Source organism: Rhinolophus ferrumequinum, chromosome 4 (genome assembly GCF_004115265.2).
Source record: "Rhinolophus ferrumequinum isolate MPI-CBG mRhiFer1 chromosome 4, mRhiFer1_v1.p, whole genome shotgun sequence".
Taxonomy (NCBI): domain Eukaryota; kingdom Metazoa; phylum Chordata; class Mammalia; order Chiroptera; family Rhinolophidae; genus Rhinolophus; species Rhinolophus ferrumequinum.
This window is the reverse complement of record NC_046287.1, coordinates 54,904,895-54,932,190: the sequence shown is the minus strand read 5'-3', so window position 1 is coordinate 54,932,190 and position 27,296 is coordinate 54,904,895. Positions and strand designations below refer to the sequence as shown.

The window sequence follows — 27,296 nt, the reverse complement described above, 5'->3', positions numbered from 1 at the left end:
ACGGATCTGGCTGTCCAGGTACTTCCAAATCAAGGTCACTGCCTGAAGATTTATCTCCCATAAGTTCCCTCCTAGATTTCTTGAGAGTTATCTGATTAAAGCTGGAACAGGTAAATCCCCTCCCTGCAGCTCATCACAGGTCCCCCTCACAGTCTAGTCTTCCATCCGAGAGGGTAATTGCCTTTTCCCTGCCTTGCTTCCTCTTTTCCAGGTGCCTGCACCAGTATCCTGCAGGGTCTCTGGTCCCACTCTTGGTGGGTGGACACATAATATGGTGAGGCCAAACAGGAACAACAATGGAGCCATAGATAAGGGAGTCATACTACTATATTCTCCTGGTGAGTCAGTTGGAGATACAAAAGCAAACATCCGCCAGGACCCCAATAAGGGGTCTTCCTGCACCCCAGTCCCGCTGGCAGCCGGGCGACACACAGGAAGTAGGATCCACACGATCTGCAATCCGCCCTCCGCTTCTCTGCGAACCAACCAACCAACCCACGTAGCCATGGCAGTTATATCAGTGGCCAACTGGCTAACTGGTTACAACTGATGGCCAACTAGTCACAACTGATGGCCATCTACTACCCGAGCCAGGACCTTTCCACGTGAGGCCTAGAGCCTGGAAACTGCTCTCTGGGACTCTGTCCCCACAACCCAATTGTCTTTACCCTTACAGCCTTGAGAGGAAAACCTTATCTTGATATAATATGAAACAGCCCAGCATGATACAATACAATGTGATACGATACAGAACAACACGATACAATGATTGTAACACTTTACTGGAGAAACAAACATTCCTTGTATCCCACTATGTGCCAAATTGCATAGTAGGTTGTTGTAAGTCTAAGGGAATTCAGAGTTGAAAAACAAGCCCCCTGGCCTCGACACTCTGTCTAATATTTATGTAATACAAACAGGTGAGTCCTTTACTCTTACAGAACCTGTGGTATTCAAGCACCATGCCACGGGATGAACCAGTCCTGTGTCCAGCTCTCAGAACTGGATTTTGCTTTCTGTATCTCCTTAATAACAACAAGGACAACAGCCACAAAAGTAGTACCGCTCCTAGTGTTTTGTGCTGTGCCAGGCACTGTGCTGGGCCCTTGAGGTGCCTTCTCTTCTGTGCACCATTAGCTGGGGTTGATGGGGCCCACCTGGGAGTGCAGGCGGCACCTCCTGGGATGAAGCAGGTGGCCCTCCTCTGTACTGGTTCTTTGATCAACAGCTCCTTACCAGCAGGCTCAAGTCCCTGCCTTTGCCCGGCTGTACTGGTTCAATTCAATAAATAGTTGTTGTCCCTCTATAAGGTGCCTGGAACCGTGCTGATACTTGAAATCAAGATTTGAAAAGAAAAAAAATCAAGCCAGACAGTGTCTGTTTTTCAGGAGGTTTGGTTGAGCATGTTAGTTTTCATGTGGTCTCTGTCCAGAGGCATCTGCTCCCTCAGAATATATTCTAGCAAAAGAAAGTCGTCACCTACGTGAAGCAGAGAGTGGCAGAGCTCCCAGCAGGCACTGCAAGACGAAGCATGGAGGGCTGACCCTTTCGGTTACGTTTTCTTAAAAACAATCATAAAGTGAAGACTCCACTTTAAAATGTTCTTGTAAATGTTCTATTTTACTCAAATCTAATTTAATAGAATAGAACTGCTTCAAATTCAGCTAAAGCTTAAGCTGTTCAAATTTAGATTGAAGTTGTAGCTTATACTGATTTCAAATTATCTATTTTTAATGCAAATGAATGACTAAATTTGAGCTGTGACTTTAAATACAATTTTAGTTTTCTGCAAATAGTTACTACAGGTTATATATTCATTTTGGATAATAAAGTATGGTTTAATTATTTTAAGCCTTTTATGTAATTTCCTTTAGTAAGTGCATAATTTAGTTTGTTATCCAAATTTTGTAGTCAGTATTTTAAAATTGAGACTACATTTCTAGCAGTATTCTCAATTGGAAAGACTAATATAAATGATTTATTTATTTTTTTTAAATGAGCAAGAAAGGTTTTATATTAATATCTTACCAGATTAACATAACCAAATTTAAATCCTTGCAACTCAGAGAGAATCAGAGATGTAAAATACTAACATGTGACTTCATATGCCAAAGCATTGCTAAAATATGTTCATTAACTTTTTGTCTATTTTGGTTATAAATGCTCCCAGCGCCAGGATTTCTACCAACTTTCTAAAAAAAGGCTTGGTCTAATAATTTTGACCATGAGCAAGACAGCTTTAAGAGTCACCCTAGATTTTACATGTCTATTTCATTTCATTAACTCTACTATAAACAACTCTGTTCCAGCACATTCTTTCTTTCTTTCAGAGGACAGGATTTTCTTTTCTGTATGTAAACCATGTGGTGACAAATGTCTGTATAGTTCTGGATGTTGTGGGCAGTACACAAGGAACATGTATGTAGTAATAATAATAGCAGCAATGGTATTAATAATATGTGGTAATAATCAAAACGAGAGTTTAAAATCTCTGCCCTCCCCATTATTCACGGGTGCCTGATTATCTGGATTGAGATTCTTATTCATTAAAATTATGAATGATTTAGTTAACAAAGACAATGTCATTTTCTCCAAAAAGCTATAGTTAAAATGCATAGGTTATCAGAGTTCATGAATGATGCTTTGTGTCCTGAAATTAGCTAAAAGCCACACTGGAATTCTTCTATTATCAACATAGTTTTGATTTTTTAGATAGAATATTTTCTCTCATAATATCCCATTTAAAATTTATTTTCTCCCATGCTATTCAAATAGGTATTGATTTCTTCCATGGCCACACCTTAATTTAGATCTGTATGTATAAATATAATGAATGCTGTTTTTATTATGATTGGCAGTAACAGTAATATCCATAATGCAGAATAGTGTGCTTACTAGATAAAATACTGCTGATACTTAATAGTTTATTCTGTTTTATATGGTTATCCCCTCTCTTTGCACAACCTCTTCCTCTCAAAGACAGTTAATGTACTTAATGTATCATCATTTTTTACAATAAGATACTCCCATTTTACAGATGACAATATAAAGAAACTTGATAGCTAAATAATATATTATTATGATCATAATCATAATCTATCTGACTAAACCAATTTGTTCTACCTCACGTGCACTATTAAATGCACTTCTACTTTTCCCAATGCCATGAAACTGACTCTCAACTCGTTGACATGAATGTTTTGGCTCATATTGCATTCATAAGGGCTGTACAGACCTAGTCTGTGTAAATACAAATTAGTTTGGTAAAATTAGAAATTGATAAGGCACAACATAGGACTTTGCTTAGTCTTTTACTCATCCGTTCTTTAAAGCAAAGATGTGTGTGTGGCCTACGCCCCTTGTGTTTCACCTCCACTACACTTCAGGAGAGGCAAAATGCATTTAGAGGCAGCCTTAGAACAACCAGTCAGAAAATAGAAAATAGATTCTAATAATATAGAATTATTAGAATCTATATTATTTATATTCTAATAATATAGATTCTAATAATTCTAATTCTAATAAAGATTCTAATAATCTTATAATCTTAAAATTATTAAAAATCTAATAAGCTTAAATTTTTTTTCTTCGACTACTAATTGAATCTCTTTTCTCAAAAATCAGCTATTGAACAATTAAATGAGAGCAGTTTATAAACAATAAATTGCTACCCAAATTTAAATGATCTAGACACATTCTTAACAGCTATTCACCATAAAAATATTCGGGCCCATCTCCTAACATGGGTTTTCCAAGTGTCACGCAGGACCTGCCTCAGCATCTTCTGGAGCATGCCTAAGAAAGTGCAGATTCTTGAGTCCCACTGGAACCCCAGAGTCAGTCTGTCAGGAGCCCTGGGTCTGAGGATCCAATTTGTAACAAGCTCCCCTGGTGTCCTATGCACCTTGAAGGTGACAGACACTGCCCTAGTGAATCTCTAAGTCTAAATGTTTGACATCTCAAAGCCAATCTGGAGCAGCCATTCATTGAAAAACAAAGCAGTTATCATACGCACTCTGCTCAAATTTATATTACGATCTTCACCGATGCATAAAGAAATACAGTGTGCACACCTCATGGGCAGACCCACCATAGAGAGTGTTAGATCAATACTAGGATGTCTCCGCTTCCAGCCTAGCTTTCACTTTCTCTGAGAAGCCTTCCTGACTCCCCAAATTGGGCATGAGTGATCAGATAGCAACTAGCATGTACCTCTGTCCCACAACGGTAGCCGTGGATATCACATTTGCTTATGTGACAATCAATCTCACCCACTGGGCAGTGAGCTCCATCGGGTTGATTTTTGCATTCTCAGCATCTGGTAATAGGCCACACACATAACACATGCTCAAATAATGACCCGGACGTAAAACATACTTGTAATAAATATTTGTTGAACAGATGAATGAATGAATGTGATGATTGTCAGGTAATTCTAAAGAGAAATTGTTATTAATATGGATGAATGGGACTATTGGTTTGTACAATGACCATTGTTTCTCACTTAGGTCAAATTTAGCACTTAATGTCACAATTCTCACCTTTACCCTTGCCTGAGCTGACCCAGGCTTATATGTAAAATGACCATTTATCAAGGCCTGCTATTTGCTAGATATTGTATATACTTTAGATCATTAATACTGACTATATGCTTATGAAGTTGGTTTTATTATTTCTGTTTTGCATATGAAAAATATGAATGCATAGGTAAGGACATTTGACCACAGACATGGATCTGAGATGTGATAAGCCATGATTCACCTGCAGTTCTGTCTTGCTCCAATTCTTATATTCTTTCCCATGTTGCTGTACTATGGTTCAACAGAGATTAGACATACTATAAAAACCATATTGAGTAACTGTTCACATTGATTCTTCCTTTTCGAGCACAAGTACGTCACTTCTCTGTGAGGTGAAAATGCAAACGGCCAATTTTCACAAGAATAAACTTTACTCTTCAGTACAATTTCTTACACAAAGAACAAAGCTCCTACTTCTCCATCTACATGGATGTTCGCGTTAAACTTCTTGTTGAAGGTTGGGCATTTACACTTACTGATATTTCCCCTTTAGTTTGAATTACGTTTAAGTGTGGTTTCTAAATTCTTTCCCAGGTTAAAACATGCTTACCTAAATTTCCACCTATTCTGTCGCTTAGAAATACAACGATAAGTTGGCCTCTGCTTTGAATTTCTCCAGGTCGATATTGACACTGCTGCTACACTGTTCATAGGTTTTGTACACCTATAATGTACTTTGCCCAATAAATTCTGGTATTTGTCATGTGAAATCCTTGGTCAGTCCTTTAGATGTCTAAGACTCTTGTTTTCAAAACGTATAAGTGTGTAGGACAAACATAGAGTGCTATTGCTGCCACTAGATAGCATCTCTAGTTAGCATTTTGGGGTGCTCAGAGAGAAAACAATGTCTGGGTGATAACTCTTGTCAGTTTCCCCATTGTCAAACCCAATCTTACATTCCTCCACACTCTCACAATATTTCCCCATTGGGAACATGCCTGACATTGCAATTTCTCAAAACTGCAGCTCTGCAGTGAATGCCTAATTCCTGAAACTGCAAAATCTAACAAAAGCTGATTTTTTCCACTGATTTGACTGGCTGACTATTTTGAGGCTTTGCATGTGATGACCTGCTGTTCTTCACAAACAACATCTTTAATGTACCCACACGCTTGTTCTGAAGTGCCTGGGGCAATTAAATCCTTGTGAGCTGCCTGTGGGGCATTCAGAATTACTCACAATGTCCAGAGTTTCTGCCACAGACAAATTTTCCCCATAGGTTACATTTAGCAACTTACCAAGTAGCAATCTGTTACTTGCTTTGGAATTCCGAATCTATTTACCACCCTAGTGTACCAATGTCACCCAGGGTAGGCTGTGGGTGTGCCAGTTCCCTTGGAGTTGTTTCATGTTGTTTTAAAATTTTCTCAATCTCTCTCTCTCTCTCTCTCTCTCTCTCTCTCTCTCTCTCTCTCTCTCTCTCTCTCTCTCTCCCTCTCTCCTTGACGTTTACTTATTTAAAGATGAAAAGCCAATTTAGAGGAAAATATGGCAACCCTCTTTTTTTGTTTTGTTTTTCACTTTCTAAATAGATATTTTTCTATTTGGAGATATCACTTGTTTGGTTTCTTTTTCTTTTTCTTTTTTCATATTTGTTAAAACTCTTGATGGCAGTGTTATTTCAGCAGAAATTCCCAACCTGACTGCTAAGGAAGACAAATGTACCTCCTTTCTTTCCTTCCCTAATCCACCCCCACCAAGGTCCATCACCACAAACTCCAGTTTTCATTACTTTTCAGATGAGCCCCCTGGATTTCACTCTCTGATGAACCAGGCCATGGTTTAAAACCCAAAGTATTGCCTCATTCCTCCATCCCAACGGAGAACGAAGTCTAGTGACAGCCTTAATATATTTCAACCCCCCGCGCGCCCCCTCCGCTGCGCGCGCGCGCGTACACACACACACACACACACACACACACACACACACACACACACCAAGTTTTACAAAAATCTACCTAAGTCAATGATTTCTGGAGAGACTGGTAAGGACGCTAAAGGCTGAGCGGCCAAGGACCTAGTCTTTTAGTTTTGGTTTCTTATGGAAATGAAATTGCTTTTATAAGACAGAGCTTCTGGAGCAAAGCCCACCGAACTTTCTCCCCTGGCTCCTATGGGAGGAGCAGCCGGAAGACTGCTTAGGAAATGGGAGATGCAGGCATTCTAGTTAAAAAGAAGGAATTCTGATGGACAGCTAACTAATCCAACCTTGTAAAGCTCCGAGCCCGCACTGCGCTTGTTCGCGCCACCCGTGCCCCTCTGCACTGCACCCCCCTCAGTGAGAGCTCCGGCCAGGGTTCTGTCCCTCTCCCCGTCTCCCTCCCGCTTGCTCAGCCAGGGCTATGGGTCTCCCCATCTTCCTGCCGCCTTCCTGATTGCTCAGCCCCGGGGTGCGTGTCTCCCCATCTCCCCGCGGCCCTCCCGCTCCCCAGTCCGGGGATGTGGATCTCCCCATCTCCACGTCACCCCCCACTCTTCATCCCGCGCGGCAACTAGGCCGCCCTGCCACCCCGCCCCCTCCTTTCTCCCACTTGTTGCGGCCGGACCAGGAGACGCGCTTGTTCCGCTGGCTGATTGTAAAAGGGTTTGACTTGCAGCTGACCCGGGGTCAGGACTTTCTCTCTACTAATCCTTCCCTCTTTAAACACAAAAACACTCTGCCCTCTTCCCTAGCATCAGTCATCTTAATCCTGCCGGTGGCTGACACCCCGCTCGGCCTCCAAGTCCAGGCTGCACCTAAGTGAATTGGGAGCGGTCGCCAGGGCCACAGGCTCCAAGGCGGAGCCAGGGGACCCCCAGATCCCTCTCGCGCAGAGCCCGTGGGAACGCAGTCTAGGGAAGGTGGGGGACGGGCCGCTTCCTGACACCTGCGGACCCTGCCCCGAGACTCAGAGGGAGCGTCCTAGAGCTTCAGCCGGGACCACGAGGGGCCAGGTCGTAGGCCTTGGGGGAGACAGGAGGCAGCGAGTAGAGACAAAGGGAAGGCCGGAATCGCAGAGAAACAGAATGGAAGGTGCTGGAATCAGTGAAGGGAGGGAGGGAGGGGACGAAAGGAGAAAATGAAGAAGTGAGTGGATAAAGCGACAGGAAGGGGATGCCAGAAAGGTGGAGAGGTAAAGAATTGAGCGGGATGAGAAAGGAAGGCCAGGAAATCGCCCACTCTTCAGGCTTAACCGCGAACAGACCAAGAGAAGGACGACGTTGAGAGGCCGGGGTCGGGGGGTGGGCGGAGGAGGGGGCGGCGGCTGGCTGCCTCCGCCGGGAGGGGACCCAGGACCCGGATCCAGGGTGCCCGGCGCTGCCCGCCGCCGACGCTGCTGGGTTCCCGGGGGCGGGCGGAGCGGGGGGGGGGGGGGGCCGTGGGCTCGCAGCTGGAGAGGATGGGCCGGGAGGAAGGAGGGAGGCAGGGAAGGAGGAAGAAAGGCAGGGGGAGAGAGAGGGAAGAAGGGGAGGGAGGAAGAGCTCTGCACCCCCCTTTGGACTGGGGGAGGTGGGCCGGGGGCGGGGAGCAGAGGGCGAGGGTGAAGGTCCCTGCGTGCCCACCTCCCCCGCCCGCCCTAGCTCAGTCCTCACGCCCCCGGACCCTGCAAGACTGAGGGGCGGAGACCAAGGCCCACCTTCTCCAGCTTCTCGCCCCAGGGGGCCGCGCCCCCTCACCCCTCCCCTCCTGGCCCGTCCTTTCAATCCCGCCAAATAGTCACGCTGGAAAAAGAGCTTCGCCAAGGCCAAGTCTGCTTTTCACTTGAAGTTTCCAAGGAATCAAACCTATTATTACATTCTACCACCGATGTTTCTGGAGCCTCTGCCCCGCGGGCCAGGCTGCGGAAGCTGGGGTGAGAGCGTTGAAGGCCGCGGCAGCGGGTGCAGGAGCCAGGGCCGCCCTGGAGCGCTCCTTCCAGGGCTTGCAGCCCAGGACAGGTGTCTCGAATTAACCGACATTTTCTGGAGACAGAAATCTGCGGTGCCCAGTCTTTGTCAGGAACATGAAATGCGTGAATATGCGTGTTATTCTTCTCTCACACACATGATTTTAATAGACCTATCAGTCACGCTACCCGACACACATCTGCAGATCAGGCGCGCAGTACCGGCTACTGGTTTTAAAATGAATCCAGCACACCTACTGTGTTTCCCGAAAATAAGACCTAGCGGCACCATCAGCTCTAATGCGTCTTTTGGAACAAAAATTAATATAAGGCCCAGTCTTATGTTAGATAAGACCCTCTACTATAGTAAAATAAGACTGGGATAGTAAAGTAAGACCCGGTCTTACATTATTTCTTGCTCCAAAAATGCATTAGAGCTGATTGTCTGGCTAGGTCTTATTTTCCGAGAAACAGGGTAGTTGGGTGGGGGGAGAGAAGGGCGCTTTGAGGAGTGGGGCTGTCTTAACAACAAGAACAAAAAAAGGGGCCGGTATTTTTTTTAAAGACGGAGGGGGCGGGGGAGAAAGAAACGAGGGAAAACCCCTGAAGCAAACCCTGCTACCCTGAGCCCAGAGCCGGGCGGCTGGCAATGGCGGGGTTATGAAGAATTCCCGCAGTTGTCCCGGCAGGAAGTTATGCAAACTTTGTACAAAGCCCCCAAAGAGTCCTGTCTGCGTTCGCCACACGGTTTTCAAACAAAATCGGAACAAGTGATAGAAATACTGGCCTGTAATTTGGGAAGTGAATGAAGCCAGCATAGAATTATCATCATACAATATTTCATTTCGTGACTACGCTGTGCAGTACCTTGGCAAGAACCGAGTTCACAGATCAGTTCTCTAGTGAAATAAATCCACGAATTTAAATTGAAGGAACACTGCGGGTGTAATAGGATCTCAGTCCTGAGAGACGAATTTTAGCTAATCTTTACTCCCCTCACCCCTCGTTGTTTTTAAATGGAGTCATTAAAGAATTTGTTTTTCTCCCTGTCGTTTATTCAACAAAACGAATTTGCTGAATTTCAGAAATTCCTATTTTAAGATTTTCCTGGGTTTTTAACAAAAGTAGCTTGGGGCACCGTGGCATTGAATAGTTTAGCTGACCATGTATGAGGCACATACAACAAAAATGCCAAACTATACGTCCACCTTCCAGGAAACCAACGGACAGCTCTGCCTGGAGTTCCTGGAATACTGCAAACTTTTCATAGTTTGAAACATTTCAAGCGTGACCCACATTACTAATATGTGTGATGAGCTAAGACTTACATGCCAAGAGTTGAGAATAGATACAAACTTGGACATACACGGAAGTGAGTATGGCCACACATGTCCGTCACTTTAGTAAGTGCAGGAAGATGTTGAGATTGGGAATTAGCTAAAGAACTGAAGAGAATTCATTTAACTCTGTGTATTTTAGAGTAAATGTGGCCTGGCCCTCAAACTGGCTAGTGAGTTAACAGAGCATTGCAGCATTTCCCAAAGCATCTCCCAGAGGGAACTGTGTGTGGCAACCCACATACATCCAAACACTTTTAGGATCCACTGATTCACAAAGGATCTGATTGCTAAAGCAGAAAAAAAAAGGTGGGGGGGACTTTATTATCTTGTTGGGAAGAAGCAGTTGACACCTTTTTTGAAATTTTTGCAATCACTTTAAGGAATAAGTGGTTTAAGCAAAATTATCAAAATGACTCCAAAAAATTACACATGTCAATTGTCAGGTTAGCATTTTACTTAAAGCTATTCTCAAATGCAGGCTGAATTTGGTTCTCATTAACCCACTAGCATAGGCCCATTTTTGAATGGATAGTCTATACTCATTCCAAGACAAGAAAAGATGTTGAGAAAATGAGGGGTTGATGAAATCAACATATTTTGATCTGGGTTAAAGGTTTTTTTTCAAAATATAATTTCACTTTTATGTTGTGACTAATTTCAAAATGTATTTGCTACAGTATAACTTTCAAATGCAATATTTAATGCTGTCAGATTACTTGAAGACAAAGTTTTACAGAAAACTTTAAATTCCAGAAAAAAACTGCAATGTACCAATTAAACACCTAGAAAAAATATAATTAAAAAATTTAAAGCATCAAACAACCTCAGATCTCATCAGGAATAATAAACACCGCATTTTGCATTCACGTCGGTTAGCAACTTGCATCCCAGTTCACGCGGGGTAAAGGGGGTGGCCGATTTTGTGTGTGTGAAAATCCAACAAAATTATTTTGCTCTTTCCCAAGGAAAAATAAGCCCGAGGGAAGGCTGAGGAGCGATGGAGGGGGATCGGTTACAGTACATTTTGGTTCAGAGATTGTGTTTCCTTGAGCCAAATCCGGATAAATTCCACCTGCAATCTTTTTAATTGCAGGGGAATAGGGGGCACCCGTGCCCCTTCCGTGGTCTTTGTCGTCCAGCCTTGGACTGGTCCCGCCATTAGGGTTTTTTCTCTCCTGGCGGCACAGATCCCGGGCCAGCTGGAGGACGCAAAGCCCACAGCAAGGAATCGCAAAACCCGCAGTGTCGGCTCTCAGATGAAAACTCACCAAAGGGCCACAGTATAAAACGATGTTTTTGTAATTATTTCTCATTCTGTATTAACACTGTAAATTCTACAAAATAATCTATAGATTTTAACTTCCTTCCCTTCCACTGAATGAAGCTCCGTGACAATCGTATCCTCTCCCCTGGGGTTCCCTCTCTTTCAGTCCATGCTGATTTCTCCTTCAGATTTACTAATTATATTTTGAGCTCATAAAACATGCATATAAAATTAGCACGTTTCAAATTTATGGGGAAAAAACGAGCTTTTCTCTCTCTTAAATTTATTGACTCAAAACTCGATGCATTTTTAAAGGGAGGGTGTCTTTTTCGTTTTTTAGAAGAAAAGGCTTTTTAGGAAACTATGTACATAAATCTGAATCTCCCTCCCCACGCCGAAACGCCTAAAAATAAAAATTTTACAATGCATTTACAAGAAATAATTACAAAACAACAAAAAAAATTGAAATGCTCAGATACAGAAAAGTTTTACAAAACCCAGAATATAACGCTGCCGTCTGAAAGGGGTGGAAGGATCTTTCTGTATAAATTAACAAACCAATCCAAAAAAGCGGTAACAACTACAAAAGAACTTCTAAGTGTTTGGATCTGCCTTACTACATCGATTAACAAATGAGAACAGCTCCCAGCACTGGGTCCCGGGAAACCAAAAGCCATCAGGAAGCAATGCAAGATGACAGTGAGCGGGCCGGCGGGATAGAAAAGTTGGAGTCGCCTCTTGCTTGGTTTGGTCTTTGTGTCCCCTTCAGCAAAGAAACGCTATCTGCCTCCTCCGTAGATGATAAATACTGTACAAAAAGTCTCAAGTAAACACCGAAGTTCAGTCTAAAACGCCCGACTTTGTCCGCGCCTAGCGGTCCCTAGGAGCTCCCGGAAAGGCGAATGGGGGGGGGGGGGCTGGTGTGTGTGTGTGTGTGTGTGTGTGTGTGTGTGTGTCCTAGTGTTTGTCGCCAGTGTTTTCCTTTTTACAAGAACGTGGAAATGGCTGTACAAAAGCTAGGCTACGCCTGGCCAGGCCGGGCGCCCGGGGCGGGCCTCACGCTCCTCGTCGTGCATCCCCGGTGCGGGCCACAGAGTCCCCCGTGTCCCTAGATGTGCGTCAGGGGCACCGTGCCGTTGACGCCCGCGCCCGCGCCCTGGTAGTGCTGCGGCAGCGAGTGCAGCCGGCTCTGCGCCGCGGCGGCTGCGGCCGCCGCCGGGTCTCCACCCTCGCCCGCCGGCAAGTACATGCTGATCATCTCGCGCAGGTCCCCGGGGCATGGCGCCCGCGAGTGAGCCGGGGCTGGCGGGCTGCCGCTGGGCTCCGACTTGACGAGCGAGCCGAGAGCGCCCAGGGCGCCCGACGACGCGGCCGCCGCCGCCGCCGCCGCCGCCACGGCTGAGTTCTGATGCGCACCGCCTGCAGCGGCGGCAGCGGCGGCCGCGGCGCCGTAGGGGAGGCCGCCGTAGCCCGAGGGCGAGGCGCTCATGTAGCCCTGCGAGTTGGAGATGGGGCTGTACTGCAGCGCGCCCATGTCGTAACGGTGCATCGGCTGCGGGTTGTGCGGGTGCGCGTGCGGGTGGTGCGGGTGAGGGTGCGCAGGGTGCGCGTGCGGGTGCGCGCCGCCCGCGCCCGGGTGCTGCCCGTAGGCCAGCTGCGCCTCCTGCATCATGGCAGCGGCTGCGGCCGCCGCCGCCACAGAGCCGGGGTAGGCGCCGTTGGCCCAGCCGTTGACGTGCGCGTAGCCGCCGCCCGCCGCGCCACCCGGGCTCTCGAGGCGCTGGCCCACGGCCGCCGCGCCCACACCCACGCCCATGGCCACGGCCGCGCCGCCGCTGCCCGCACCAGCAGCTAGCAGCCCGCCGGCCAGCGAGTACTTGTCCTTCTTGAGTAGCGTCTTGGTCTTGCGGCGCGGTCGGTACTTGTAATCCGGGTGCTCCTTCATGTGCAGCGCGCGCAGCCGCTTGGCCTCGTCGATGAATGGCCGTTTCTCGGCCTCGGACATGACCTTCCACTCGGCACCCAGGCGCTTGCTGATCTCCGAGTTGTGCATCTTGGGGTTCTCCTGGGCCATCTTGCGTCTCTGCCCGCGGGACCACACCATAAACGCGTTCATGGGCCGCTTGACCCGGTCCTGGTTGGCCTTGGCGCCCCCGCCGCCGCCGCCGCCGCCGCCGCCCCCGCCGCCGCCCGCCCCGGCCGGGCCTGACAGGTTCGTGGGGGCCTGGGCGCCGCCAGGCGAATGCAGGTCGGTCTCCATCATCATGCTGTACATTGGGGCGGCTCGCGGGTTCACCGGCACCGCGCGGAGAGGGCCTGGAGCATAGACGGTCGGGGGGCGGGGAGACGGAGGGGGGGCTCAAACAGAGCGAGACTTGGGGGTAGGTGTGTGAGGAGAGGTCTTAGCAGAGAGAAGAAGGGGAGAGGTGGAGGCAAAAACAACAAAAAAAAAGAGGCAAAACACACGCACTCAGCGCCCGTCCGGCTCACAGGTGGAAAGTTTCTCCTCGTGCACAAACCACTTGCGAAAGAGGCTGATGGCCGGAGTCGCCGTCCTCGCCGCCGCCGCAGCCGGGTCGCCCTCGGCAGAGCGGTACAAACAGATGCAGTCGTGGCCAAGTTGCAGGTCCACTTTTCGGGACGAGAGTGATTCGCGGGGCCGGGTCCGGGGCTCGCCGCCGCCTCCTCGCCGGCAGCCGCTGCGCGCTGCCTCCTTTCTCCTGCACTTGGTCCTCAGCGGCCTCCAACTCCGGGGCTGCAACTTCTAGCAGGACGGCGCGCCGCGTGCGCTGGGTGTGTGCGGGTCCCAGGTGCCTGACGGGGAGCGAGGCGCCGAGGGGGGAGCGGAGGGGGCGCCGGGGGGGCGTTACGGTGCAGCAGGGGAGGGGGACCGGGGGCAGCCTAGGGAGCGCAGGCGCGCAGAGAGGGCCAGGAAGCCGGGGCCGCCGAGCCGGGGACGGGCTGCCCGCTGCCTGCCAAGGGCTGTGGGCTGGGAGCGGAGGCGCACACGGGGCCGACGGCGCGCGGGGCCCAGCAGCCATACGCCGGGCCCGGGCTGCCATTAAATGAGCGCGCCGCGGCCAATGGGAGCTGGCGGCGGCGGTGATTTGCATGGCGCGCTGGCGAGTGACGTGGGGAGGGAGTAGACACAGTGGGCGCGGGCGGCGGAGCGGGGAGGAGGGGAGGAAGGAGGGGGGAGAAGGGGCAGGAAGAAGAGGGGGAAGGAGGCCCGGGAGGGGGTCACAGCCACGCTGGTTCCTGAGCGCGCGCGGCGGCGGCGAACCCCGAGCTCACCCTCGATTCTCCCCGCCCGCGCGCTCGGAACGATTAGCTGCAGGATTTAAAAGCTAGACGAAGGAAGACTCATTCGGGGAAGAGGGGGAGGGAGGAAAGGAATACAGCCCCCAGCCAGGTTTAACTGAGCGCCACCGAGACCCTGCAACTCCTCTGTATTCCGCTCGCCAACTCAAGGAAGGGGAAAGTTGGGGCTGAGGCAGGAACCGTTACCTCAGCTCGGCCCGAGGGCTAGAAAGGAGGGGTGCGATCTTGGGAGCAGGTATCCCCTGTGAGGTTTAGGCAGCTCAGTCCCCCTCGCCTTCCTATGGATGCGTGCTTCACCGCCGCGTGTGCTGAAGTTCTCCAGTGCCCCCTCTCGTAGGCAAGGCCTTCACAGTCCAGGCCTCAATAATTCCCGTAACAGCGGAGCATTTGTGTCGGGCTTGGCTCCATAGCTTCTTTTAGCATCAGCCCTGAACTTTCTTTCTTTTTTTTTTTGTTTTGGAGGAGAGTCCTTTAATGAGTTTAGGTGTTATAGTCACTCTTCCCAATTTGGCTTCTTCCTCCTAAAAAGGCATTTCTAGGAAGATCGAAAACAAGATCCATCTGGAATCTAATTACTCGACAATAGTTGAAAAAGTTTAAAATCGCGCAAGAATGATGTAGCCCACGCTCTTCTGGAGCGCATCTTCCACAAGCTGTTTGCCTAAGAAATGCGAAAACTACGTGAGCGAAGCGAGGCTCCCCTGAAACAGATTCGGAAAAGTAGGGGCCTGGAGCGACAGGTGCTGTTTTCCTGCATTATGCAAACGAAAGGCCTAGTTCCTGGAATGACTAAGGCATCCAGATGCGGTTATAGTTTTTAAACCTCAAAGTGTCTTCGATTCAGGGATGTGAAAGAGATTTCCAAACCCAATGTCAAACACCATTGCTCTCAGGCTACCTTTCCCATCCGAGTGATGTAAAAGTGGCCCAAAGACTTCTTGCAGAAAATCGGTTAAGACCACACACCCAGCCTGCGTCCACATGGAGTAACGGGAGCGTCTTCCTGCTTGCTTACTGGAGAGGGAGGTGCTTAGGAGATTGCTGGTGGGTAAAGTAGAGCCTAACCAAGGCCGGTGACTGACCTTGTAATAGAAATAAACATATGATGATCAAAGTAGTAAGGATCTTTAAGTATGTTGGGCAGTGAGTACGCGGAGGTCTCTTCTTCGCCCCTCCTGTCTATTAAAAATTTTTTTGAGGTTGTGAATTTCCTGACCCTATAGCTTGTCCAAGGTACAAGAATAATGCTTTCTTTCCTCTCAAATACTATGATTATTACTGTACCTTTTTTTATTGCAAAGTTGCTACAGTATGGAATACAACAAACAGCAAATTGGTCTCTGCAGATTAAACTGCTTTCACTTCAGGCCATTCAGCATTTAATGGTGAAATCATTGAATAATATATAATTACATTAAAAAGGAAACGTCATTTCATGTTTATTTTTCACTAAATATCTAGGTTATAAACTTGGTTTTCAACTACCTTCTTATTTCACCAATTGAGTTTGTTAAATCTTCTGATTTGTTTCATGCACTACCTCCAAATATCAGTTACATTGTGAATGAACAAAAAAAGAACAAGAATATTGTTTAAGAAAGCTATAGACCCGTTTTTCCTTTGATAATTTTGGAGGCAATGGGTGTGCAGTAAGATCCAGTGTGTTATGGAAAGTCAGCAAGGCTGAAATAAAGGAAATGGTTTACAAATTATAAACTATATTATCCACTTAGCAATTGAAAGATTTCTTTCCTCTGCTTTTCAATTTAGATTTTAAACTAAATAGCCTAAGACCCCCTGAAAATGCTTTGTATGAATCAGGCTTGGCACGTTATTTTCCATATCAATGGAGCAATTTATTTTATAAACACCCTGCACTCCAGAGTGCATTGCAGGAATGCTTTATGCTTTGGGGAACTTGGATAGCTGACTTTGAAATGGTCTAGTTTCCTTCTGCCGTACTTCTGAAAATTGTTTCCAAATACATTATCCTTGTTTTCTAGAGCATCTAAATAGGAGGTAACTGGTTTAGCCTTGTATAAGATCATGCTACTATTGCTTAGCGTTTGGGGTGCTCTCCATAAGCCCTTTTTAGTGAGGAGGTGTTCCCTGGGCCAAAGCGAGTGCACACACTATGGGTGCTCACATGCATAAGTATTAAACTGGAGCTGCAGGTGTAACTTGTTGCCAAGCAATAGATGATTGGCAGCCACCGCCTGTGCCAATTAGGCAGTGGCAGGGCACTGCGTACCAGACCTCTCAGTGCCTTCCATCCTGGCACGAAGATTGAGAAACGTCATATCAACTCCTGCTGGTAATGGCTTCTGGGAGCCTCGATTTCTTGCTCCTTCTGACCCCTCTCTCCAGTAAATCTTTAAAAATAGAGAAAACAGTCCAAAACCAGTTTGAAAAACACCCATTCTCCCCATTCTGTTTCTCCCTTCTGCCCCCCACTAGGTTGGCAGGAACCTCCTTCAAGCCGAGGACTTTCTCAAAGGCCAGGCACTGGAGGATTTGTTTACTCTTGATTGACCAAGTTTGCTCTCTTGACAACTCAGAAACTTAATTGTGCTACTGTGCTCAAAATGCCAAAGAGAAGATCAACTTAGAAATATGGATAAGTAAAAATGTTTTCTGTTCTTTTATTATATTTCACTTGTGGGCATGATCCTTAAAGAAAATTCAGATCCAAGTCATCATAGAGGAAATTACATACACACGCATATGTATACATGCATGTGTGTATGCAGAATATATGCAGATATATACATCCACATGTACACACAGAATACATGCCTATATATGATTACATACATCTCTATACACAATACATGTATAGATATACATGTATACATACAGAATGTGTACATATATACATGTGTATGCACAAGTCTGTACACATGCATATGTATATATATGTGTTCACACAATATATGCAAGTTTACATATATGTGTACACGCAAAAGATATGCATACATATGTATGAGATGTATTTAAACAATTACACAAGAGCCCTTGACTTTCAAATACATTGAATTATGGACTTAAACACCATTAGCTTAAACTGCGTATATGGAGTAACTAACACTTGGCTTTTGCCTTCTCCCCTTCCCTGTGGTTGTGCTGAGGAGAAATTTGGGAAGTAAAGGGGGTCACTGGACAGAATCCCCTCCCTGTCCCTAGCAATCTTTACATGAAAGCTAGCTTTCAGGCACCTGCGGGTGACTTTCTGTACCAGCCCCAGCCTCAAGCTCCAGGCAGAGAGATGGACAGATTAGGAGTTCTGGGGAGACGAAGGTCACCTTAGGGAAGCAAAAGAAACTAAAAACTATCTTTCTCCACCTTGGCGCAGACTGCCTGTCCTGGTGACACCCTCCCTGGGGGATGTGTCCACTTGTACCCGCTGTCCTCCTACAGTTAGGTACCAGTGTCTTCCGAGGCCCCTTGAGGGCTGAGGCCACGTGTACACACCTCCGTGGATGGACCAGAGCAGTCTTCCAGGCTCTGGTGTCGCCCCAGAGGGCTGAGATTAGAGTTCTAGGGAAGCAAATCACGAGGCAGCCGCTAATTTCTCCGCAGGGCTTTTGGGAGAGAAAAGAGTGATCTGAGCGAGGAAGACGAGAAGGCAGCAAAGAAAGCTCAGGAGAGAGGAAAAGAGGAGGAAGACAGTTCAATTGGAAGAGGCTTTCGAGGTCTTCTTCGCCAACAGGAGGGCCTCCAACAGGAAGGCTTCCAACAGGAGGCACAGACGGCGACGAGGAGGGAGGAGCGCGCGCGTGGGAGGGGACCCCGGCGCGGGGCGGGGTGCGTGCTGCAGGCGGACACCGCGCGGCGGGGCGGCGGGGCGGCGGGGCGGAGGCACGGTTTCCCCTCACAGCCCTGAGGGGCGGAGGGAGCCCGCCCGGGTGCGCGACCCCGGCCCAGGCTCCGCGCGCGTCTGCCCTGACCCAGCCGCCACGCGGGCCGCGATCGCCGTCTGCTGGCCGCCGGCGCTCTCGTCGTCGGCCTCACGGAGCTGTGGGGCCTGAGGCCCTCGCTGTTCGCCGCAGCGCCCCTCTTCAGCTCCAGCAGCCACAATCCCTGTTCCGGGACTCAGAGCGCGCGTTCGGGTGTTAGCCCGCCAGGACGCGCCGGCAACTGGCTTGGGAGTCGTGGCGGGGGGTGGGGTGGGGTGGTCCCCGATCCCCGGGCGCGCTCGATTCCCCCCCACACACACACACACTGAGCCCTAGTCTGGCTAACTTGGCCCAGCTGTTCCCAAACATAGTCAAAGCAGCCAAAGTAGCGCAAAAGTTTTTTTGTTGGTTTGTTTTTGTTTTAGAGGGGAAAAAAAATAGTAATAGAAGAGGGGGAAGAGAGGAAGAAGGAATAGAGATTCGCTTGCCAGTATGGAACTTCGAGAACATCTGTGCCATTAGGGGCAGCAATAGAACAGAGCTTTGTAGCCTCTCTGAAGTGTGCAAGTCCACCGTCCTCTATTTCGACTGAAAGCGTCCGGGTGTGGAGGTCTGTTCCAGGAGCCTCTGCAGGAAAAGGAAATAAAAGCCCTTCCCCTCGAAAGCAAGCAAGGCCTCCTCTCCAGCGATCAGTGTGAGATCCGTAAATTCACAGTGAAGAGCAAACAACCCTGTGTGTGCGTGCGTGTGTGTTGTTTTGTGCCTCCTGGCTCTCTGGGTGAAAGCATTTGGAGAATCTCTGGGAGCTTTCGAGTAGGGGCTCACCCTGTGAGCAGTACTCACACATATAATTCAAATTTCACAGCTGACCTGCTCTGAAAACCTCAATCAGCTTCTAATTGAAGGGAAAACAAAATATTGCTTCCCTACAGCAGAGCTAACGATTTAATCATTATATCAGACATTATAGCTTTTAATTAGGCTAATGCTGATACTGTATGGAAAGAGATAATTCAACACAGTTCTTGATGAATTCTGTAATTGGGTTAACGGAGGAGCAGTTGGGGGAGAGACGTCAATATTCAAGCTGCGTCTGTAGCCACCAGGTTTATGAATGGAAGAGGAAAGACAAGGGGAGGAAAACACTGGGACCGGAGGGGAGCGTCGCGCCCTCCGCCCCGGAGGAGCTGCGGGCGTTCTGGAGGAAGGGAGGCAGGGAAGGGGGCGAAGCTGGGCGGCAACGGGATATCAGGCCTCTCAGGCCTCGCGGCCAGCGCCAGCTCCTCCTGCCGTTCGGCCTGCTGGCCGTTCTTTTGCAGGAAACTTCCCGAGAAGAATCGCAGTCCGGCTACCTGTCCTGTACACCTGGGTGCTGGGGTCTCCTCGCGGGTGCCCACCCAGTTCAAACCAATCGGGGCAGAGGACTGGACTGAGCCCATCTTTCGCGTGCAGTTCTGTAGGGTGGCCTTTAAAGATCTGAGCTCTCCACGGGCTCACACCCCCTCGCCGGGTCGGGTGCCTGTCAGGTAATAGGACACCCTCTCGCCCCGGTTGAGAGCAGTCCTCGCGGGTCCCTGGCTCTATGGACGCGCGAGCGCGAGGCGCCTGTGGGCACGGGAGGCTGCCCGCATTCTCGTGTCTACACCGATTATTCAGTTTGGCGGGAAAGTGGCTCGAGTGGGGGACCCATGCTAGTTCCAAGTTGGATGGCCCAGTTGCCTTAGGCTAAGCTTCTGTCGGACCTTGGGGTGGCAGACAAAGACTGGGAGACGAAGAAGAGCCGAATCCCTTCCTGAACCAGTCACTAAAAGTCCTGCGAAGGAGTGGGTAAGGAAAAAACCATCAGATTCACCTGCAAAAAGCGAATTGGGCAAGGGGGTGTCCGTGACCCACTTCACCCACTTGCCAACTATGATCTGGCCTGGAGGCAGTTTCAGGGTCACCTGGGATCCCGCTAGGCCCGCTGCCACAGACAAGCCGCTCCTCCCCTGGAGCCGCAGGGCTGCCAAGATGGGGAAGCGGGGCTAGAAGAGCCCCCCCCCCCCCACCAGTTCTGCTTTCCAGATTTCTAGGACCTGCAAAAGTTATGCTTAAGGCGGCGAATCTGCGCAGGGGAGACTTAACGGTGCCAGAGGAGATGGTTAGGGAGCCTCGGATTTTAAGGAGAAAATGCTGGCTCTTCCAAAATTTGGATGGGCTTTTTAGAAAGCCACCTGAGTCGTGCCTTCTGAGAGTTTAACCCCATGATTTTAGAGTGTGATTTTTATGTACATTTTCTGTTTCTACACCCTCCTTCTTTTTCTTACTCTATAACTTAATACGTAAGTGCAATATTCTCCTTCAAGATAAATATACTGTATTGTGATTTATCCTTGTCTTATTTTGTCAGTAATTACCACAAAATTAAATGGGTCACTGCTAAAGTTTCATTTACACAAATCTCCGTAATTAACAGTTTGAATACACCTTTTACATTGTACAAAAGTTGTAATTTTCTAACGTGTGTAGTTTTTTATTGTTGAAGAATGCTTGTGTTCAATATGATAATAAGAATACAAAGCATCTCGACTGAGCAGGAGGTGTGTTTAGTTTCTTTCTAAGACAGTGTAAAGACTTAGCACAGATCAAACCTTCTGGAACAGGGGAGCTTCCTACGATTTTAATTACAATTTGGAGAATATTAAGGCCTGAGAATGTAGGACATGACTAAGATAAATCCTAAAGCCAAAAATCCTTGCAAGAAACTGAACCAGCCTCTGCAGTTAAACAGACAAGCCCAGCAGTCCTGTTTCTCCAGTGCAGGGAGAAGGTGTAGTTTGACATAGAAGGCTATCGTGACGTTCATTCCAAACAGATCAAAAATAGTGTTTCAGGCCCATGCAGTGTCCCAGTCCAGTCCAGGTGGGCTGATGACCAGTGGGTGTATGTACGCTAGGAAGATCTTTGCTTATGAGTAAACACTGCCCTTTCTCCTCTTCTTTCTCATTAGCCCCCCAAATAGAAAAGGCATCACTCACAAGAGGAGACAAGTCATAAGGAATTTCTATATGAAAAGAAATGAAGTGAAATCAGAGATGCTTTTTCTTACGGGCCATCTCTGTTATTGCAAATTAGATTAGCTACACAGGCTTCAATATAAACATGACACGAGGTTCACATGAGTGAAAGGACCATCCACTCCAATCTCTCCTTTCATCGAAGCATCTCACATAAATTACATCTTGTCCTTTAATACACTTTTCAATGAGATTAAAACATCACTTTGACACAATTTCAAGCCCTTTCAGTTGCGTGTGTTGCTTACTTCAGAAAACAGCAAACAGGGAAGTGGATCTGTTGAAATCTTCAGGCAATGGGATTGGGCTCTAAAGCCAGCACGGCTGCCCTGCGCTCTGAGCTGAGAAAGCCCCTTGGCTCCATTTTGATGCCATTTATCTTACCTCACAGGAGCAGAAGCCAGTTGTCCTGCCAGGGGAAATCAAATTTCCCTTCTGTTGGGTGGAGGCCGGGTGACTCCCAGGGTGCATGGGCCTTTTTGGAGAGCATACTTGTATTATTCATTCAACGATATTTGGGGCGGCAGCCTTTGAGCAGGAAGGATGGGGAAGGACCTGCAGCCCACTCCAAAGAGTTCCCAGGGACACACCCCAGGACACTAACCATCTTTGGGATTGGGCACCATGAAAATGAGATGGAGGAAGGTTTGGCAAATTAAAGAGCGAAAGAGCCCAGTTTTAGAAGACCTTTGAAACCTAATTCTTAACTTAGGGGCAGCAAGGATAAAGTGGGTGAACATAGGGGAGTTTTCTACAAAAGTGGCTAAAGGGAGATTTCCACCTCTCCATCTGGCTGTTGGGTGCCATCTCTCCTTTTTGGGACTGACTGCTCCTGGACTGGCACCCATGGCTCTCAGGAGTGACCCCGAAAGGACACCCCCTATCAGGCAGCAGGGGAGGGATATTGGGGACTCAGGGTACGAACTCAATGCGTTTTCTTTATGGTTCAGCTATCTAAAATTGTGTTCAACCTTGAGAACGCACAGGCGCATTTGCTTCCAGAGGAAAGACTGGTTACCATCCGTCTTTGCAGGTGGTTTGTACCCTCTGCCTCTCAGCTATAGGTCAGCCACCTGGAGCACAGCCCGGCGTAGGGCTCCCAGTTGCCTCCTCTTACGTGTGGGCAGGGAGACAGGGCACAGCGAATCTCGCTGCCCACGGTTTCCGCAAGTTCCTTGGAGGGCAGCCCCTTCCTTTCGATTCCAATCCTGTGCAACCAACCGCCACCACCCAGCTGCTGCCTCCAACGTTGGGTTCAGCCTTTTGCTCTATCCTTTACAGTATTAATGAGGACCAGAACACAAGGCCACCCGGAGATTTTCTGTCATCCTCAGGGAGCACGCGTGGCGTTCCCTGTGCGTCCGGTTCTCAGGCCGAGTCACCCGATCAGGATCACTTTATGGGAAGAGATGCTGCGCGTCGGGGTGGGGGGGAACCTGGGAGCACCGAGGGGAAAAGGGGTGGAGGCGGAATCCCTTTACACAGGGGTCCGGGCCTTAACCGATTGTCCGCAGCCACAGTCGAGCACGTCGGGGGACATTGGCAGGCGCGGGAAGTTTCCCTCTTTACTCGGGGCGGGCGTCGCGGACCTGCCAGGCCGGAGCTGGGGAAGGGGTCTGGGGTAATAATATCGTGGTCCTGGGCGAGAACAGAGCAAGAGCCCTCCCTCACGAACTCCAGCGGAGGCAAAAGCCCCGTACCTGGCCTCTTGGGCAGCCTTGCTGTTGGGGCCAGGGCTTCTCGTAGGTCATCTGCTCCAGCTGGGGAGCCGTAAGTGCAGCCCCCCGTGCCTCCGCCTTTCACAAAGGAGCTTCCAGAAACGCGGCCCCACCGCGCTCCTGGAAATCGATGCAGTAAAGCGGGTTTTAATGGGTTAATTGACTGGAGGCTGCTATCGTGTTCGAACACCTGTTTCTTGCAAGGAGAGGAGGGCAGCCCGGTCGTATTCCGGGTCGATGACTGCCGGCCCCTCCTGGCCCGTCGACTTCGGCGCCAGTCACCGCCGAAAATCCATTTCACCTTTGAAACTTCGTGACCCTTCACCGGCCGCTCAAACCCGGGAAATAGGGGGGAAGCGGCGGCCAACCGGTCCGGGTGGGTAGACTACCGGCTGCAGCACCAATGACCGAGGAGCGCGTCGTATAGTGGGTACCTTGATGCCGAGCGGGTGCGATTTCGCAGGAGGAGGGAGGACGCACTGAGGGGGACCGGGCACCCCTTTGGGGGTCACCCCATCTAAGGCGGCTTACTCAACAGGCAGGGATTTGGGGCACCTTGGACCCCACCTTGCAATGCCATGCCCTACCGGGCTTGATGGAGGCGTTGGCCGCGCCCGCGGAGGTCCCGACCAGGAGCCGGGTCCAGAGGCGCTGAGTGTCAAGGGCTTGCTGCTCATTGATTTCTTTTCTTTTCTTTCTTTCTTTTTTTTTTTTTTTTTTTTGGCAGTATTAACACAGTCAAGACCGTCGGTCAGTCAAAGTTAAATTGATTCTTTGCCCAAAACACCTCTCACTAAATGGCACACGCTCAACATGTTAATTTTTAAAACGTAATTTCAACCCGCGGATTTAGTTCCTAGCGCTGCCGGGTGCGCACTGCCGAGAGCAGGAGCTGGCGCGCCCAAAGGCCAGGGCGCTGAGCGCCTGGGCTTCCGCGGGACGGAAGGCGCACAGCCGCAGGAAAAGGGGAGCTGCAGCCAACACGAACCTCTCCCCCAAATCGATGGGCTCTACCTCCCTCCTCCTCCCCCTAAAGGACGACCTAGAGAGAAACAGAGTCTCGGTCTACTGGGCGGCGGCCAATCCAAAAAGCCGAGGAAGAGGGGAGGAGTGAACCTACAGATAAGAAAATAACAAATGGACCCCGCAAGCGAGTCAGCCCGCGGCGGGCTCTACAGCTACCCACCTGTTCTCTACCGAGGACTAAAGCTGCGGGGGACCCTACGGAAAGTCATCACAGAGACACCGCGCTCCCTCCCAGCACCTTTCCTGCCCCCCCCCCCCACCCCAGCTCCGGGCCAGCTGAGGCCCTCGCGCAAGTTCGAGACACACTTACAGTTAGTTCCTCCTTCAGTTCCAACGGGTCCCCAGGTCGGGGTCCTGCACGGCCGCGCCCCCAGCGCTCTGCCCGCGGGCACCTCACCAGTCCCGGCTCCTCGGGACTCAGTGGCCCGCCTGCTCCGCAAGCTGAGCGCGCTGCTGCCCTGGGACCCCAGCCCGACCGGCTCCCAGCGGCGCCTGCACCACAGACGCGGGCGCCGGCGCCACGCGCACGCACACTCACACGCGCACACTCACACGCGCACCCCCGCTCGCACACTCACTGCACACACACACACACACACACTCCTCTCTCGCGCGTCGCGCACACCCTCCCAGACACACACGCTGCAGGCGAGAGAGACAAGAAAATGAAATTTATTATTGATAGAAAAGACTTTAAAGACAATTTCAAGTTATTGTTTCTCTCTGGAAAAAGGGGGATCCCTCCACATAATGAAACGCCTTTTGTGTGGCGCCGAACAATACCAAACAAGTATTCTAATAAATAGCCACTTTTTTGTTCCTACTCGACAGTGAATAGAATTGAGCAGTTGGTTCGCGAGCAGCTGCGACGCCGTTTTGAGCTGGGAGGTGGAGCCGCATCTCCGGTGCTCCCAGCGCCGCGCCCCAGCCCCTCTCCGCTTGCTCCCCCCTTTCGCTCCCCTGTCCCCTCCCGCAGCCCCGCCGCGGCCCGCGCGCTCCCCCCTTTTCCTGGGCCCGGATCCCTAATCGCCTCCAACCTCACCCCCGTCCCAGCCTGGCCTGAGAGATTCCGGCCCAATAAAACTGCAGCGACCTGATAAAGGGGAGAAGTCTTCCCCCCACCACAAATCCCCATAAAATAGTTGTCACTCCTACATCACACAGGCTACCGATTTTCGTCTTAAATTGTTCCCCGGATCCTTTCCCAACGTCTGGGTAGGAAGATGTCAGTCCCTCCACCCGCGGTCCGGAGTCACCTCGGTGGTTTCCTAGGGTTATCAGCGCCGTCCTCCCTCCCCCACTCTCACCCAGCAGCGTCTTCGCTCTAGGCTCCCTCCTCTCGGGGACAGAGCTTCAGCTTTGTTCTCCCGCTCAGGGGACACCTTGGCCTAGCTTTTTTTTCCCCCTCTGCTACGTGCTTTTAAACACCCTCAGCCCCCCTCCCACGCGCGCGCGCCGCCCCTGTGCCTTTGAGACTAATGGCAACTGCTGAACGAAAGACAGTGTCTAAGGATTAGTGTTGTGGACACAAAACTCTCCAGGTAAAAAGTCGACCAAACCAGGCGTCCTCAAGTTCCCCGCGCGCGAAGCTGGTGGGGAGCCAGGCGGGACCGTGCCGCCACACTGCCTCTGGGCGCTGACCCTCGCTACGCCCCGACTCCCTCTGCAGGCGGAGTCCCTGGCCACCCTTTTGTTGCACCGAGCTGTCCTCCTCGGCGCACCCTCCCGCTCCCGGGCAGAGGAGGAGGCAGTAGTACTGGAAGGAGCGTGGTCTCTCTTAGTTTCTCTCTCTCTCTCTCTCTCTCTCTCTCTCTCTCTCTCTCTCTCTCCCAACCCCTCCCCCTTCTTCCCTCCCTCCTTCTCTTCCTCCCTCCCTCGGTCTCTTCTCTTTATTTGTGTGAAGTTATCAGCACTTTGTACTTAACACTAGCACTCTCTAATCCTCTATGGAAATGTATCAAAAGCAACTAATTGCCTTTCTGAAAATGATGACCCCACGTTTTATCCAAAGGGCTTATGACTCCCTCCCACCAGAAGGAAAGATATTTACCAACATTTAATTTTAAAAAGTGCAAGAACAAAACACCTTAAGTGATTGTCAGTCACTTGGTATTCCAGGATGGAGGATGTGTGTACTTATCTATATATCTTGGACAAATGTATGATTTTTTTTTCATTGCTGGCAGCTGCAGTTTTCAGGAGATCTTTGTCTGGCTTTAATTGCAGGGACAAAAAACCCGCATGACTTTTACTCAATGGACCTTAATCTAGGGAAACACTATGCCATTTGGAAATTATTTCTCAATCTGACTAAGCTACTTAGAAGTGCAGGGAGAGGAGATAGTGTTTTGCAAATCGCCAAAGAGCTCAGGTATTAACTAGGATACTCTTCCTAGCAGCTTGCTTTCCCCAAAAGACACGTTGGTGTAACTGTCAAAGACTAAATAAAGCAGGTATGTCGCTTTACTTGGAGATTATTAGTATTCTTTGAAATCCACTTTTGAGAAATTGTATTCCCATGAGTTTAATGTAATTTAGTTTTGTCATCCAAGATCTCGGTAACAAGAAGAAGAGAGTGTTCGATCCTTGACATTTTTTAAAAAAACCCGGGATTGTTCAGGAATCTCGTGGTGGGAAACAAGGAAGCACGTTGGAATCAGACCGATTTCAGCAGACACCCTGAAAGCCTTTTCCTTTTGTATGGAAAATGGAAACATTTTGGAATCCAGATTTAAAACTTTGACTTATATTTTACATGTTAAATTACTGAAAGATTGGGTACAACATTGCATAAAGCTTCAAAACCAGCAAATACTTGAATGGTTTTTTGTAAGCGGAGCAGCTGCCAGTCAGCTGGCTTTGACAGGCTGCCACAATTTTGTCACTTAATAGTGGGTGTTAGGCTAAGTGCAAAACACTCTGGCAAACAGATGTCAAACCCGTATCTCATATCAATGGCGGTTGCGAAGTGGAGTTTTAACCCACATGTAGGTCTGGCGCACGGGAACCCAGGTGAATACGGGTGTATAGTGCTGGGAGCGCGAACACTCGGAATGTCGTGGCCTGGCCCTGGGCTCTGGAAACGCGACCTTGAAATTCTGTAGAACCCAGGACGCGCCTCTCTCTGGCTTCTGCAAAGGAGGATCGGGGCGAATGCGTGGTGCAGGGCCTGGGGGAATGACCGACCCCACCACAGCACTCCTTCATCCTACCCCTTCCCTCCTCGGAT

At 49.4% G+C, this 27,296-nt stretch overlaps 1 protein-coding gene and 1 long non-coding RNA gene across 3 annotated transcripts in view; both read right to left on the bottom strand.

The window, feature by feature from the left end:
• LOC117021043 (uncharacterized) overlaps window positions 1–27,296 on the bottom strand; it is a 124,751-nt gene that overhangs the window by 28,558 nt on the left and 68,897 nt on the right. Inside the window, exon 1 of one of the 2 annotated variants that reach the window (XR_004422795.1) lies at window positions 24,378–24,571. The exons of the other annotated variant lie outside the window; for it this stretch is intronic. This is a non-coding gene — a long non-coding RNA (uncharacterized LOC117021043). Of the gene's footprint in view, window positions 1–24,377; window positions 24,572–27,296 lie in introns of those variants that run through there. 2 annotated transcript variants of the gene reach the window in all.
• On the bottom strand, window positions 10,108–14,088 carry SOX1 (SRY-box transcription factor 1). The gene has a single exon (XM_033103766.1). It carries the CDS (start codon window positions 13,323–13,325, stop codon window positions 12,159–12,161), a length of 1,167 nt encoding a protein of 388 aa, XP_032959657.1. The 5' UTR covers window positions 13,326–14,088; the 3' UTR covers window positions 10,108–12,158.

What these genes read in the sequence shown, in the direction of transcription:
- SOX1 (XM_033103766.1), bottom strand. Translation starts at nt 13,325, where the DNA reads ATGTACAGCATGATGATGGAGACCGACCTGCATTCGCCTGGCGGCGCC.